The sequence below is a fragment of the Microcebus murinus genome, chromosome 6 (assembly GCF_040939455.1).
Source record: "Microcebus murinus isolate Inina chromosome 6, M.murinus_Inina_mat1.0, whole genome shotgun sequence".
Classification (NCBI taxonomy): Eukaryota; Metazoa; Chordata; class Mammalia; order Primates; family Cheirogaleidae; genus Microcebus; species Microcebus murinus.
This window is the reverse complement of record NC_134109.1, coordinates 26,542,013-26,558,918: the sequence shown is the minus strand read 5'-3', so window position 1 is coordinate 26,558,918 and position 16,906 is coordinate 26,542,013. Positions and strand designations below refer to the sequence as shown.

General features: G+C 52.8%; 1 protein-coding gene across 4 annotated transcripts in view; it reads left to right on the top strand.

The window, feature by feature from the left end:
• Positions 1–11,297, top strand: part of JDP2 (Jun dimerization protein 2) — a 41,483-nt gene extending 30,186 nt beyond the window's left edge. For all 4 annotated transcript variants that reach the window (XM_012742304.2, XM_076003858.1, XM_076003859.1 and 1 more), the window contains 2 exons: positions 2,937–3,041; positions 10,166–11,297. In XM_012742304.2, the coding sequence (XP_012597758.1) occupies positions 2,937–3,041; positions 10,166–10,351 (291 nt within the window). In that variant the 3' untranslated portion in view covers positions 10,352–11,297. The remainder of the gene's footprint in view (positions 1–2,936; positions 3,042–10,165) is intronic.
• The last annotated feature ends 5,609 nt before the right edge of the window (positions 11,298–16,906 follow it).

The following is a 16,906-nucleotide window of genomic DNA, read 5'->3' as shown; positions in this document are numbered from 1 at the left end:
CTTTAGGCCTAAGCACACACCCTGGGTTCTTTGCAGGCCTGCTTAGGATTCGTGCAGATTGCCACAGCCATTGGGGCCTGCACTCCCGAATCTAGACTCTGCCTTTGGCCAGCGTGCTTCTGGGGAAGGCAAGGCCCAATCCCAAGCTTCGCTGGTACAGACAGAGAGCAGAGACCACGGCCGCAGAGAAGGCTCTGTGAGCGTTGGGGAAAAGCTATGCAGATGCAAACATGAGCAAGTCACTCTGTGACTAAAGAATCCAGGCCTGTGGCATCTTTCTCTGGAATCCTTTATTACTTTCATGCATCTGAGCCCCTGCTGAGTGCCAGCACTGGGCCGGGTGCTGGGCATGCGCAGGCCCCCGTCCTCCAGACCTTGGGGGAAACAGGGACCTCCACAAACCAGGGTTTATGTTGGGATGTGATAGACGGAGACTCTTACAGTGCTGTGGTGGCACAGAAAGAGCAGTCAATGCTATCTGGGCAGTCACAGAGCCTTCCTGGAGGAGGTGACGTTTACTCCTGCAGGCTGAGTAAGGCTTTACCTAGTGGGACAGGAAGGATATCTCAGGCAGGGCTGAGGGGGCCAGCCTGGCTTGGAGGAGTGTGAGACATTTGCAGGAGAGGGTGACCGCAGGAGAGGGCTAATGTGCCTGGACAGGGGAGGTGGAAGGGCCCCCAATCTGGGCGTCAGCCTGGCCCAGTCCATCTCTTAAACTTCCCTCCAGCTGCCGCTGCTCCAGGAGGCCCTGTGCGACATGGGGGAGGGAGCCGGGGCTCGGAGGCCAGAGGTGGGGAGGGCCGGAGGCCCCCGTGCCCGGGCTGCACACATCACCTTGGCAGTTTGTGGGCAAACCCTCTTGGCCGAGGGGAGATTGCACTGCCTGCTACTTCCTCCAGTTCCTTCCCCTGCCTGTCGTCACGGTTACCTCGGCCTCCTGGGGGTGAGGTTGAGGTTGGGCGGAATCAGTTTGGGCCAGGTTTCTCTTTTCCCAGACGTGGGTCAGCCAGAGGAGCTGTCACTTCTGGTTGGGTTTCAAAGGAGGCCGTGGGCTGGGAGGTGCTGGGTGTGGCGCTGTTGACAGGGTGCCTCTGCAGCAGCCTCCCAGGTGGGGTGGGCGTGGGGCAGGGGAAGCTCGGGGTGGCGGGGCAGGGGAAGAGGCTGCCCTGCCAGGGCCTGTGCCGATGGCCGTGGGGCTGATCTCAGGCCCAGGCCCTCTGTCCTGGGCTCCTAGGGCATGCCGGGAATGTGCAGAGAGAGGCTGTTTATTTTCCTGGCCTGTGGCCCTTTGGGCTGAGACCTTGTTCCAGGCCTTGGGCTGCCAGAATCACCACCCCTTGCTCCCCCCGCAGCTGGAGAAGTGAGAGAATTGGCAAGCCTGGGGCAATCCAACGACTCCTTTAGTAGTCCCTGACTCTGGGCTGTCCCCAGCCCAGCGAGTCCCGTGTGTTCTTCAGATTTTCCTGGTAGGTTATGGACAGCGAGAGGTGCCATGTCAAAGTGTTTCTGATGGACTGGGGCTGCCAGGGCCAGTGGTCAAGCAGGAAGGTTGAAGCCAGAGACTCAAATCCTGGCTCTGCCCCTTCCTGGTCAAATGGCTAGTTGTATGGCCTTGGGCAAATTGAACTGTTGAGCCTCAGTCTCACTGTCTGTGTAAAATGGTACAGTAATAGCACCTTCCTCCCAGGACTTGGATTATGAAGATTAAATAACATATGTTTAAGGCACTTAGCAAAGTAGGGAACAAATGCTGCCTCTTATTATAACTAATGAACAATAACAGCAACTTTGATTCAAAGTCCGTGCTGGGGGTCAGCGAGTTTCCTCCTTCCCATTTCATGGGCCCTGCCCTGTTTCATGCATGGTGAACTTCCTAACGTGTCCTGGGTGGGGAAGCCAGCCTGGAGACTCAGGAGGCCCATCGTTTGTGCCCCTGGGGCCCCCAGCTCTGTCACAGGTGAGCATCCTTGGGGAGGAAACTGCAAGGGCAGGGAAAAGGGTTAAAGCCAGGTGAAGAGACTGTTAGCAGCAGAAAGAAATAGATCTGAGCATTTGGGCGGATCAGGAGAGAGGAATATTGGGTATGGACGAGCAACGAAGGTTGAAAATCCCAACAGAGGGTGAGGGGGTGGGAGACGAAGGCAGCCACGGAGGGGAGACAGGGGTGGGAGTGGAATGTGGGACCTGTGTCTGTGCCCAAGGCATTGTGAAGGGAGTGCCTGGGAACCGCTGGCCTGGAAAATCGTGCCCAGAGGCTTGGGCTGGGCAGGGGAGCAGGCTGTCCCCGCCCGTGGGGTGCCACCTCTGTGAGTAGACTCGCCAGGCTCCTGGCCTCCTGAACTCTGGCAAAACCCAGGTATCTGTCTTGGTCCGTTTTGTGTTTTATTCTCTAACAGAACACCCCAGACTGAGTAATTTATAAGGAGCAGAAATTTTTTGGCTCACAGTTCTGGAGGCTGGGAAGTCCGACATCAAGGTGCTGACATGTGGCGAGGGCCTTCTTGCTGCGTCATCCCAGGGCAGAAGGCGGAAGGCAAGAGAGGGCAAGAGAAGGCCGCACTTGCTCTTATGACAAGCTCACTGTCTCCATGTCAGCATGAATCCAGTCGTGGGGACAGAGCGCTCGTGACCTCATCACCTCTCGAAGGTCCTACCGCTCAACACAGTTGGCCTGGGGATTAAGTTTCCAACACAGGAACCTGGGGACACACTGAACCTACAGCAGCGTCCTGCCCTTCTGGGGCTCTGCCTCCTTCCCTTCCCAGGATGCCCACACGCTCTGACAGGACCCTTGGACTGGCTGGGAGATGTCACCATCTCTTCCGCCGGTGGGCTGGCAGACAAGAAGGGGGCTAGGAAGGGGGAATTGTGTGTCGGGAGGGAAGCCGCACTCCAGGCCTGGCTCGCGTCTAATCGGTGGCTCTGTGCCCTCACAGCTAGACGAGGAAGAGGAGCGAAGGAAAAGGCGCCGGGAGAAGAACAAAGTGGCAGCAGCCCGATGCCGGAACAAGAAGAAGGAGCGCACGGAGTTTCTGCAGCGGGTGAGCAGGCAGCTGGCCGGGCGGGGGCCTGCCCGTTCCTCAGAGGGGGCTCCTGCACTCTGGGCCAGGAGAGGCCGGCAAATGCCATGCAGTCGACGTGCACCTGCTGGCAGCTGCCCAGGCAACCTCGGCCCCTCTGGTCCTCCCTGCCTCTCATCTAGTACCAGCCCCAACCGAGAGAGGGCAGCCTGCAGCGGTTCCTGCCCACGTTCACCCCCTGGAAGCCCAGGGAAGAAAGGAGGGGTCAAGTCCCCCTCCATGAAGTTAGACCCTTTGTGCTAACTGACCAGGATGACCCAGGGCTGCTACTACCCATTTTGGTCCCCTGTTAGCTACCAAAGGTGTCCAGGGTGCGTGTTCATGGAGCTAGGAGGAAACATCCTGCATGTGGTAGAGAACACAGCACCTGGGCCAGCTGCTTTTGTGTGGAGAAAAGCTCCTTCCCTTAGCTGCAGGTGGCTCAGCCAGCCCTGGATCCCACCTGGCCAGCCCCTCAGCCTCACTGGAGATGACCCCTGAGCTCTTTGCTGCTGTCCCCAGGGGTCAGAGGTCAGCTCTGCCTGCAGAAGTCAGAGGGGGTTGAGGGGGGCGGTGTTTTTTTCCTTCTGCCCCCCCCCCCCGCCCTCTCATCTAGAATGTGCCAAGCGGGGTGTTTGTTCTTTTTCTCCCCTGTGTCCTGTCTCTCAAACCCTCCCTGCATCTCGGGACGGCAGTGGCAGTGAGGGAGCATGGCCAGAAAGCTCATCAGTCCAGACCAGTAGTCTCAGCCTCCCCACCCCTGATCACTGGTTCCTCACTGAACAATGATAACAATCGTGTATAATAATAATGTAACAGGTCAGGTGCCATTCCACAAGTGTGCGATAATTAACAATAGTTGCCAGTATTTGTGAAGTTGGGCACTGTGCTAAGTGCTGTGTGTGCCTTATCTCACTTCATTGGCATAAGAACCACATGAGGTGGGTAACTTCACTATTCCCTTTCTACAGGTGAGGAAACTGAGGCACAGTGAGGTTAAGTAACTTGCCCCTTGGTTGCCTCTCACCAACAGAGTGGTAGCACTGAGGGTCAAGCCTGAGGCCAACCTCAAAGTGCCTATCCTTTGCTCTACTGGCTCTGATTCATTCATTCATTCTTTTGTTTTGATCCAGCAAGTATTGTGAGCATGTACCAAGTGCCCTGCACTGGGAGCTGGGGAGACCAGGCAGGGTTGGCCTCGTGTTTTTGGACACTGGGGGTCTATGGATCTCTTCTCATGCTTGCAACAAGCAGAGAGCTGTTCTGGGGCCATGGTGGGGACAGTGTCGGGCCATGTGTTTATCTCCAGGCTGAAAGTCTCTAGGGCAGGGGAGTGGTTAGTATAGGCAGGAGATAGACACTCAGAGCCCCCTTGGAAGAGGTGGTGGCTCAGCATTGTGCTGGAAGTCTTTAAGGAGTTTCTAAGACGCTTTGAGACAGATGGAGTGTTCCCTACCTCATTTCCAGCGCCAGGTGCCTGCCATGGCAGCGCTGGCTGGGCAAGGCACCACAGGGAGTGGAGAAGCTTCACATGACGTCCCTGCCTTCAAGGCTGGCCAGCCAGCTAGCAGCAAGACAGGCTGAGTGCACAGCACACCAGTAACACGCCGGCACAATAAACGTCAACTAAACAACGCTCGCTGCTTCTCACATTCTGGTAGCATTTATTGAGCACCTACTGTGTGCCAGGCATTTCATGTGTCTCATTTAATCCTTATAACATTCCAGTGAGGTGAATGTTAATTCATTATCCCCATTTTAGGGACCGACCTGTAGTTCAGAGAGGTCAAGTTGCTCGCCCAAGGTCACAGTGCTAGCAAGCGGTGGGCTTGGATTCTTCCACCCATTTGCTGATCCATCCAGCAAGTGTCTAGCAAGTGCCCGCTGCGCGGCGGACAGGCAGGCAAGGTCTGCGCAGGGACGGCAGACGGGAAACGAGGAACGGGGACGTGTGCTGGGCGTCACGCTGGGCAGGCCCGGCGGGCTGGGAGATCACGCAGCAGGGGCCCCGTCCCAGCCTGGGCGGAGGAAAGACTGCTTCAACTCAGGCCTGAAAGAGAGCAGGAGCTAAGGAGACGGGGCCGTGGCGTGTCAGGGGTTACCAGGAGCGGCGCAAGCGCAGGCGCAGGTATTGTGTAGGGGTGTGTTTAGGGCCTGAGAGAATGCCGGCTGGCTGGTGGTCAGAGTACTAAGTCAGGGAGTGGAGAGGCAGGCAGGGCCCAGATCCTTCCGGCCTGTGTGCTGGCTTCCCCGGGACACCCCAGTTTGTGCCTGTTGTCCTGGCCCAATGATTAGCAGCCCCTCTTTCACTCTTACATGTGTCCCCATCGGGATGATGAATTCTATATCATGGAGAGCCAGCAAAGGGTTTCCAGAGGGGAGAGGCACGCCTTCAAAAGGGCACAGATTTGGACAGGGAGATCAGTTTCATGGGTGCTATGTTGTCCCAGTGAGAGAGAAGCGTGCAGCGTCGGGGCCTGGGAGGGAGATGTGGGCAGCATCGTCTGGGCCCAGGCCCAGTCCTCCCCTTCCCCCCTGCTCCCCTGCTGGTTTTGGAAGCGAGGTTGGGTGTGAGGTTTAGGCACAAATGCAGATGGCCATGTTGATGATCTGTGACTGCAGACCTCTGGGAAGCTTTTGTAATTTATTTTTAATAGTAAAATGTTTACAAGGCTCCAAGGTACCTATATTACTAATAAATATTAATTGTTAAATAAAGGAATACATATACAATTGGGATATATATAAGTAAAATATATCCATACAGACATACAGTCAGCCTTCCATATCCATGATTCAACCAACTGAGCATCAAAACTATTTGGGGGAAAAAGAAACATCTGTATGAACATGTACCGACTTTGTTTTCTTGTCAATATTCCCTAAACAACACAGCATAGCAGCTATTTGTATAGCATTTACATTATATTGGGTATTAGAAGTAATCTACGAGTGATTTAATGTATAATGGAGGATGTGCATAGGCTATATACAAATACTATGCCATTTTATATAAGGAACTTGAGCATCCTTGGATTTGGGTATACTCGGGGAGTCCTGGACCCAATCCCCCATGGATACTGAGGGAGGACTGTATATATCGATATATTATAAAAGTCACTCCACCACCACCCTTGACCCCTGGACACCCAGATCCACCCCTGGGAGATTCTTACTACATCTCAGAGTTCACCTGCCTAGACCAGCCACAGCCCTGAACCCCAGGCAGAGGGCAGGCTTTGGGAAGGGCCAGGCCCACACCCTGCAGGACCCGGGGCTTCCTCAATACCTCCTCTGCCTGCAGTCAGGAGCAGTGGCGTGAGCCTTCTCCCTTCTCTCACACTGGCCTCTGTCGCGCTGCTGTGCCTAACACAGGTTTCTTGGGTACTGGTAGCAATGATGCCGTCTCACGCTCTTCGTCACCACCCTCGCCTGGACAGTCACAGCGGCTCTGGGGGGAGGCGAGGCAGCCCCATTCCAATGACAAGGATTGTAAGGGATTAAAGGTTTGCTCAAGACAACACAGCAGCCGAGTCAGGCGACAGCCCTAGACTTTCTCTACTGCTCAGCACGTTATCCGGGTGGCCTGGCCCAGACTCAGAGAAATCAGGAAACTTGTCTGTGGAGGCACAGCTAGTGAGTAGCAGAGTCAGGACTTTAATCCAGACAGGGTTTTGGGGCTCAGAAGGCCACATCGGGCTGCTTCTTAACTCTTACAGAAAGTAAGTGGAATTCAATTTTATGTGCTATAGAGTAACTTTTTTTTTTCTTTTTATACATCCAGACAGTCTTAATGCTCAAGTCCCGTGGGCAAATCATCATATTTTCTGGGAGGAAATTGAGCCTCAGAGAGGCAAAGTCACTTTGCCAAGGTCACAGCTGGGATGAAAAGCCGGGACCCCCGGCCCCGCACTGGTGTTTTCCTGCCGCCTTTGCCGACTGCAGTGTAGGAGGCAGAAACTTAACTTGCACTAATTCTATTCTAAAACAGCAAATGGTTTCATTTTGTCTAGGGCAATAAATGTCTACCAGAAGGCAAAACAATAAGCAAAAACGCAGACAGAGTTATTCACTGCATAATTAACATGTGGAAGATCCCAGCCCAGTTTCTTCATTAATTAGGAAAACAAATCAGGTAATTGCTGTTATAAAGCCACAAACCACATCTACAACCATGGTTAAAAAAGATTCTTCTGAACTTCAACTTATACAATAAATAAAAATGTAGCACCAACCGAAAGCTCTTTGAATACAGAAGGGAATAAAGCTAAAAAGCAGTTATTTACATTCTGACAGCCAAACAGTCAGAACTCAGGGTATCCCATGATACGCTCTAACATTTTCCAGCCAACAGAATGTGATGCCATTCCTGTGATGACTGCACGTGTGTGGCAGTCTGCCCCACGCCTCGTTGGTCTTTTTGTGTGACACACATAGGGTTGGTTTGACACGCGGCAGTTCCCTGTGGGTGGCTCTATTGAATTCTGCCTGTCCGATGCTTCCTCTTGCATGTCCTGTTTTAACTTCAAACTCACTGTACCCCACACCGAACTGCTTCCTCGTCCTTTCCACTGCTATCCAGAACAGCTGCGTCCCAGGCTCCGTCCCTCTGACCCTTCCTGGGGTTCACAGTCAGCTCTCTGCCCCGTCTCCTTCCTTCTCCGAATCCAGGCAGTCACCAAGACCTGCCGATGTTACTTTGAAACATCCTCCTCTTCTTCTCTTTCTTCTTCCTGCTGTTCTCTTGCTCCTACGTTAAAGTAAAAATTCCTTAAGCCTCTCTAACCCTTTGGCTTACAAAGTGCTTTTTCCCGTGGGCTCATTTAATCCCCACAATCCTCGCCTTTTTACAGACAAGATAACTGAGCCATTAAGGAGCCGGGTCTAGACTCTGATGCTAAACCCACAAGCGTTCCGGAGCTACAGGCTGGCTCTAAACTCCCCATTGTGGCTTTATACCCTGCTATGTCCTAAAGTGAGCTAGGGTCACACTGGAATATTTTTATCCTCTAAGCACGTCCTGAGCCTTCCTATGTCAGCACCCTTGTTCATGCATCTGTAAGTCCCTCCGTATCCTTCTCTACCCAACCAGAGCCAACCCATCTTTCAAGCCCAAGGTCAAATGTTGCTATTTAGCCCTCCCCGACAGTCCTCTGAACCCTGGGTTGCTGTCACCCAGTAAGCTCTGCCTGGCCGAATGAATTTCCTCTTCCCCTTATGGTGGAAGGTCCACGAGGGCCATGTTGGGGGCTCATGGCGTTTGGATTGCCAGAGCATTCACTGTATACAGCAGGTCCTCGGCAAATACTCACGGGCGGGTGTGTGGCTCTGAGAGTCATAGAGGCAGAGGCAGAGGAGAATTTGAAGATGGAGCTTCAGTTTGGGCTGGAGGGACCTGGATAGTCAGAAGGTTTGTGAGAGGTTCTCAAGGTCCCCAGTGAGTCAGGCCCAGAGAGCAGGTGGCTAAAACTGGTACCTCAGTGCCCCAGACTGAGGGGCCCCATGCTTCCACGGTTTCACGGGCAGTCTATCCTTGCCCTCTGAGATGGACTTCTTTCAGAATCCTGAGAACAGAGGACCAGGCCATCTTCCCAGTCGTGTCTCAGCCTGTTGAACTAAAAACCGCCATAGCTGGTGTTTAATATTTTCCCCCTGAGCATTTTTTTCCTTTTGTGAGGCTGTTTTCTCTCCACGTCTGGTCACGAGGCCCGCAGATCTCAGCAGTTCTGAGTTCCCTGGGCGCACATGCCACCACCTCGGGAGTGAGCACACGGAATGATCTGGTCAGACCGGCTGGTGTGAGGAAGATGGCAAAGGGGGGGGCACCAAGGGCCCCAGAGACCCCAGGAGGAGGCGGCTCCCCCTGCGCCCTGCCGGAGGGTGGGCTCGCAGGCTGCCCAGGCATCGCACACGCAGCCGCAGCCACGGCTTGCTCTTTGAGACAGGTTTCATAATCTCTGCACTATCAGCATTTTGCACCAGATAGCTCTTGTTGTAAGGGCCATCCTGTGCCTCGTAGGATGTTTAGCATACCCCAGGCCTCTACCCGCTAAATGCCAGTAGCACCCTCCCCTGAGTTGTGACAACCAAACCAGAAATGTCTCTAGACACTGTCAAATGTCTCCTGGGGGGCAAAATCCCTCCTAGTTGAGAACAACTGACCTAACACTTTGCTGGCCCCTGAATACATTTCGCCTCTCAAACTGGTTATACGTTTTTAGACACAGTCCAATAAAAACCATCCTAATACTTGTCTGTTTTACTGCTTCACCCCCAGGCCTTGAATTGATATGCCCATGCCCTATCCACGCCATGAACATGTGACACCCCCCACCCCCACCACATTATCAACATTCCTTCCTTTCCCGGGAGCATCTCCCGCTGAGCTGGACATTCACTGGGAATCTCACATGAGGTCTTTTTGAAAGCTCATTTTGGATCCAGCAGGGTGGCTGTTGATTGCCTCTCCGAGGGCAAAGTGTCTGGATTATGGGGATAAGGAAAAGAGTGTTTAAATAATGATAGACTAATAGCCCAAAAACACATGTTTTAGGAGGAATGATATGATCACACTGGGCTCATTGATCTCACAGGCCAGAATATCCCCAACATGCATTTGTCACCCATCAAAGCCTTCTGCCATTGCACTGCCATCTGTGGACCTCCTTGGACCCTCATGGACCCTCCGTGGGCCTGCTCGAGAGCCACTTGGCCTCCATTCTTTTCCCACCCTTCATTTCTTGTGCAAAGGCCCTGAGGCAGGAGAGTATTTGGCATATTCGAGTGACAATGAAGGGGACACTGAGGCTGGAAGGGGTTGGGGGAGGGGAGGGAGGTAGGACTTGAGGCTGCCTGGCCCCAGAGTATAGCCTGGACTCACCCCACTGTGACACAGGCCAGTGTCACAGGTGTGGTGGGCGCTGCCTGCAGAAAGTCAGTTAACCCAGGGGCTCAGTAGCAGGCTCTGTGCTTCCTTCAGTGGGAACCCGGCAGGCCGAAACCCCGCAAGTGCCAGCCAGCACGCCCTGCGCCCACCCGCAGGCAGAGCCTCTCCCCACAGCGGTCTGTGCTGGAAGCTTACGGCGTGTTTCTGTCCTTGTGCACAGGAATCCGAGCGGCTGGAGCTCATGAACGCCGAGCTCAAGACCCAGATCGAGGAGCTGAAGCAGGAGCGGCAGCAGCTCATCCTGATGCTGAACCGGCACCGCCCCACCTGCATCGTCCGGACCGACAGCGTCAAGACCCCCGAGTCAGAAGGCAACCCGCTGCTGGAGCAGCTCGAGAAGAAGTGACCATGGGCTGGGAGGAGGAAGAGGACGAGGAGGAGGAGGAAGAAAAGAGACGAAGAGGGGGGAGGAGGGGGGTCCCAGGGGGCCCTTCCTTGGTGCATAACAAACTATGCGATGAGGTTCGGCTCTGCCAGCGTCAGCCGGGCTTTTTTGTGAAACTCGCGTGGGCCACACAAGGGGAAGAGCAGGCTGAAGCATCCCAGAGGGACCAAGCGCTGAGACCAAAGTCGACCCGCGGGTAGGGCCGTCCTGCCTGGGGCCCAGCCGGAAGGGAGCAGGACAGAGGCGCCTGGGCCAGAGAGATGCCCAACCTCGGGCCCATCTCCAGCCTCCCTGCCAGGACACCCACCCGAGGGACCTCCGAGCAGCCAGGGAAAGCCATGAGTTGCAACCAAAATGCGGCTGAGGATGGAACTCAGAAGGAAACTGCCACCCGCCTGCCCCACCCCTGATGGCACGCTGGAGAGGGGCGTGCTGGGGCCCTGACACCTGCCTGCCTGGGCCCAGCCAGGCCCTGCCGGGGACGCGGCAGCTGGGCGCACCCTCGCCGGCCCTGCTGGAGTTTGCTGTGGGCACTGAGGCGCGGGCGCCCTTCCAAAGCACATACTCACTGAATGTTTACAGACTGGCTGTCCTAGCAGGGCTTTCAACTGCACATGTTTTTTATACTTTTTTTTTTAAATATTTTTTACAAAAAAAAAAAAAGATTTTATACAAGCAATATATATATGGATTTCTATAATCACTCGATGTGATACAGTATAAATATGCTATGGTTTGTTTGTTAAGAACAGATACCCACCAGTTATGGCCGTTGTGTGTAACTCCTAAGTACTGTAGTCTCTGGGTGTCGGGGTGGCCGGGGCGGGGGTGGGGCGTTTCCATCCTTGTAAACCCTTTATAGTACTCAGTCCTGTATCGCTCAGTAAACATTGCTCTTACTTACGCAGCTGCCTCGCGTGGTGTGTGCCCAGGGAGTGGGGTGCCAGGGCTGCCCAGGGTCAGGGAGTGTTTGCAGCGCGGGCTGTAAGCCCTTAGTCTTCACGACAGCCCTCCCATCTTACAGGTGAGGAAGCTGAGACTCGGAGGAGTTAAAGCAACCGGCAGTTACCATTTTGGGAGCACTTAGTTTATTCACTCACTCCACAAATGTTTGCTGAGAGCCTCAGGCGTGTGCCAGGCATTCTACAGGGCACTGTAGCAAACCCAGGTCTCTCGCCCACGGAGCCCACAGCAATGAGGTCTTCTTGTGCTTGCCTCATGCGCTGTCTCGTCTCATCTCTACCACAGCCTGACCAGGGAGCAGCCCTTGTCCCCATTTCACAGATGGGGAAGTAGAGGCCCAGGAAGATTAAACTTGCAGCCACCATTTGTAGAAGATTTATCGGGCGACAAGCACATGTATAGTCTCACGTCTCACAACGGCACAAAATAGATACTATTCCTCCCATTTGACAAATGACTTAACTGGGGCTCAGAGACGGTAAGTGACGTCTCCAAGCTCACCCCGCTAGCAAGGGACAGAGCTGGTGTTTGAACTTTGCCTCTAAAGGCCCATGACTTTCCTCCTGTCACCAGCTGACCGTGTGACTGTCCCTGTGGTTGACTGTCTCACCTGAATAGAATAGGAAGCTTGTGACACCACGGTCATGGATCTTGTTTCTGGGAAGGCTGGGGGTGCAGTTCCCGGCTGTCCCATGATCACAGAGGGAAACGGCTACCCTGGAAAATGTGTGCCTGACCCAGGGGAGGGTACAATGGCTCCCCCCACCCAGGTGAATGCCTGCTGCCTAGAGCAGGACAGCTCAGTGCCAGTCACAGTAGCCGCGTTTACCTTGCACTTGCAGTTCACAGGGCATTCTCGTGCATGTTTCCTGTGATACTACAGTGCTCTTGGGCGGGTGGGATGGGAGTCTTAGCTCCCTTGTATACTAAGGCTTGCAAAGGTTAAAGTTTACCCGTCTAAACACATGCAGAACTGGGAGCTGACCCCCACTCTCCTACCTTCTAATCATATGTCCTCTCCTCTGCCATGGTGCTGATGAGCTTCGTGTCAAGAACAACAATGACCTTGGGTCGCTTCCCAAATCATGAACGATGCCTTCTGAGATGGCCTGAAATCGAGAATAGGTCATTAACACATTTTTGGTCACTCACGCATCTCAGGTTCCCTCCACCCAGTATGCGTGGCCTGGCCTCCCCGAGCTCCCGGTCAGCCGCGGCAGCCCACAGGGAGCCCTCGGGCTGTGATCCTTTGACATTTTTCAAGCCATGAGAAAAGCGAAGATGTTGGACTTACACCGCCCCTTCCAGTGACCTGATAGATGTTCCTGGAGGACGGCTGCCTGACACTGGCCGTGGCTCCGCCGGTCCCACGCTCGGGTGCCAGGAGCCAGCATCTCCAGGGGAGAGCCCTCCTTACCCTGCGCGGGTGGGCTGTCTTCTGAAGTCACCAAATCAGTGACTTGTGTTGTGCTGAGCCTGCCTGCGGTGTTTCCTTCCTCACCAGGACCACGGCCCCGTCCTGCGGGCAGTCAGAAGTCACGATGACAGTCTTCTTCGTAAGAGCTAGTGTTCGCGTGTTCTCTGTGTGCCTGCCACGGACATGTGTTACCTCCGCTGCTTCGTACGACCTTGCTGGGAGGGAGGTACTACCGCCCCGTGTTTCAGATGAGAAAACTGAGGCACAGAGAGGAAGTGACTTGCCCAAGGTCACAGACCTGCCTGGTGGCAGAGCCGGGAGGCTATTGCAGTCTGACTCCAGCTGTATAGAACCCGGGCCTTACCCTGAGCCTTACCCTAGAGGAGGTGTTTGTGCTGTGACCTCAGTTGCCAGGGGGACTTGTGCAGGAGGCCGGGAGAGATGGCACAGACCCACCTGTGCCCACAGGACATATTAAGAATTCCCAGCTCCCAGACACGCCATCTCCAAGTGTGTACCAAAGACATACTTTAAAGGCAAACAGGTTCAAGATTGAATGTTCTATTGACTGTTAGCCCCATTGTTCTTATCTGTGAAGTGGGAACAGCCATAATCCAAGTCTTTTATTATGGAGTTGTTGTCACGATCAAAAAAGGAATGGCTATTAAAGTGTTTTGTGAAATATAAAGCTCCGTAAAAATGGTGATTATTGTGCCCTCTGTTAGCGTGGATAGCTGTTGACATTTACCACTTAGTACGAATTGTTTAAATATCTTTTTTTCTCTAACGGCGGGTTGCAGAGCTTGTGTTCTGACCCTGCCCTGGTCCCCATGGTGTGATGAGTGTCTGGAACCCAAGGGTTCATTCGGCTTTTGAGGGGTCAGTTGTGCTGGGCTCTCCACCCCTCCCTGGGTGTCAGTGCGCCCTTCTGCCAGGTGGTCATAAGTAAGGCCTGTGTCACCTCTGCCCACGGTTCCTGTGAAAATCAGCGGAGTTGTTGTATGCAACCACGGTCTGCGAGGGACAAGACCCTTCGTCAATCCAATGGGCAGAAGCTAACCTGTGTTGGTCAGAAAAGGGATTAAAATAAGCTTACATATGCTGCCAGCAGGAAATTGGTGGGACTACTGTGTGTAAAGCAATTTGGAAATAACCAGTAATGCTGAAGCTAAACACATCCTTTGACCTAGCAATTCCCTCCTAAGTATATACTTGGGAGGAACTCTGGCATAGAGCATGAGGAAATGTTCGAGAATGTTCCCTGATGCTTTGTTTGTATCAAAGAAAAATTAGAAACAAACTAAATACCTACAAACATGAGAACAGATAACCAAATCTTGGTGTTTGCATGACACGAAATGTTATTCAGCATGTTAAAAAGAATGAACCGGAGCTACATGTATGGATGTGAATAGATCTCAAACACACAGGGTTGAGCTAGAGGGTAGGGGAGCAAATTGCAGAAAGATACCATTTATGCGGTGTTTCTAAACATGTAAATTGATACTTTGCTGTTTGTGGGTACACTCGGATCTAGGTAACAGAGGTATAAAAGCATACACTGGAATGCTAGAAATATCAAAATCAGTAACAGGGAGTGCTCCTGGCAGAGGAGGGGGCAGGGACAGCCCCCAAGAGGGTAAGTAGGACACTGGACTTCAACTATGTGTAACATTTCATTTACTTTTTAAAACCCCCATCAAACGTAGAATGATGCTAGCATTCATCACAGGTAGGTGACACGCACACAGATGTGGGTTATGTTCTCCGCACGCCTCTGTATGCTGAATATATTTCGTAATAAAAGAGAACAAGCCGCAATACAAATAGAAGGCTTTGGTTTTTTCCATTTTCTCCTTTGCAAACTCAGGAAATAAGAACAAATCTGAAATTACAGTGGAGCTGCAGCATATGCTCTTTGAATTTATGAAAATTTAATACGCCCCGAGGGAGAGAGAAACAATTCAAAGGGCGTGTGAGGAGTTTAGCTGGCCCCGCCCCTGGGGGAGGGTGCCCTGGGGTGAGGGCACCTTGGGGAGTGTCGGTCTGCTCCACAGCAGCAGGTCCTGGCCCCTGCGGTCTGCAGTATGGGCAACTGGGGCACGCTCAAGGTTCATTTGGACTGTCTAGACTTTTCAACCCAACCCCCCTGTGAAAAGCAGCTCGACCGCACCTGTAAGCGGAGCCGTGGGCTAGAAGCAGAGCAAAGGGAGAGCCTGTTAAGGACATGAGCCCAGTTTTTTCAGGTCTGTTCGTTTTCTGTTGCAGCTGTAACAGATTACCACAGATTTTATTATCTTACAGTTCTGGACGTCAGAGCTCAAAATGGTTCTCACCGGGCTAAAATCAAGGTGTCGGCAGGGCTGTCTTCCTTTTGGAGGGTGTAGGGGAGAGTCCACCTTCTTGCCTTTTCCAACTTCTAGAGGCTGCCTGCATTCCTTGGCTCACAGCCCCTTCCACCTTCAAAGCCAGAGACAGCCGGTCACGCCTTCCTCACACCCCATTACTCTGCCACTGACTCTCTCTCTCCCTCTTCCATCTTTTAAGGACCCTTGTGATGCCGCTGGGCCCACCCAGATAATCCAGGACAATCTCTTTATCTTAAGGGCGGCTGATTAATCCCATCTGCAACCTTAATTCCCTCTTGCCATGTGACATAACATACTCACAGGTTCCAGGGATTAGAATGTGGACATCTTTGGGGAGGGGGGTGTATTATTCTGCCTATCACGACAAGAAATTAAGAATTGCATGTTTTTAACTATGACCTTTCTCACTACTAGGCAAGATAGACTGTTTCCCGTGTAAGCGCCATGAGGATGGAGTCCCTACACGGTGCACCCCCACCCCCAACCCCATGCCTGGCTCAGTGCTTGGCACATTGCAGTGGTCAATACACACAATATACACAGACACACACACCAACCAACTCACAGATGGATAATACAGTGTAGCCAGACAAAAACAATTACATGTGCAACATGGATACATACGTGAATACACAGATACATTTATTCGAAGATATATTAAAGTAATGAAACTGATGCTTGTCTTACTCCTTTATATTATAGTTGAAATTTTGAAATGCACTTGTTCTTCACACTGGGATATCTTTGTTCTTTGGGAATAGCTAACTTCGGATTAATAAGGAGGTTAATTAAGCTAGGCATGCCGTTTTGGCTTAAAAATTAAATATTGTGAGAGATTGATTTTCTTGTTTGGCTCCTAAGTGTCTCTGTGGGCAATTTCTAAAGAAGCGACTCCCAATGCTTTGGGCTATTTGCAGCTAATCACATTTTGGCATCAGCCTCGACCTCTCTAAAGGACAGGACTCGTCTGGGTGGTCTGTATTAGACACCTGTTGCACTCCAATTAAAATACTCTGACTCCAGCTCTATCACAGGACCAGTTCTGACCAGGTGAGCAACTTTACACAGGTGCAACCTGACAAAGCCCCCACAGGTGCATGGGGCTAGTAGGAGGAGTAGTACACCTCCTACTTTTTGTCCTTTGGGACATCCATGGCCACCTCCTTGGCATTTACCTATGCAACCTGGAGAGTGGGGGGGCTGTTAATGCCTGTGGGATCTCCCTTGATGCATTGAGAGGGGGAGGCGGAGACAGTAAGTAAATGCTTTTCCCTTTTATCCTCCAGGTGGGCAGCTCAGAGATTTGTTCCCCAGGGTCCCTCAGATTGTCTTGCAGGATTAGACAAGACCTGCAGAGGTGATCTGTAGAGATGGCCCAACTAAGTAATGCATCTTATACTGGTTTTCTCTCCTTAGCTGTTCCACTCCTCCTGTCCCTCCTGCTCTGCGATGACCGCCCAGATGAACCAGTTGAGCCCAGGCATTCGTCTGAGGCTCTGCTTATGGGGGAACAAAGGCTAAAACAGCTGGCACGGGTGTAGCCCCAGAAGGCGCATCCTCAGAATGGGATATTTGCAGTGTCACAGATCCTCGGAATGTCCCCTGTGTGGATCACGATGTGGCACAGGCGGAAAGTGAAGTGATAGCGTCTGAGGTTTCTGTCTCCAGAGACGTCTCTCCTTCATGTCCTCTGTCAGGGTGGAGAGTGCTTTCCCCAGCCCTGGGAGACTGACCCCAGCTTCCAGCTGCATCCCAGCATCCTCTGGA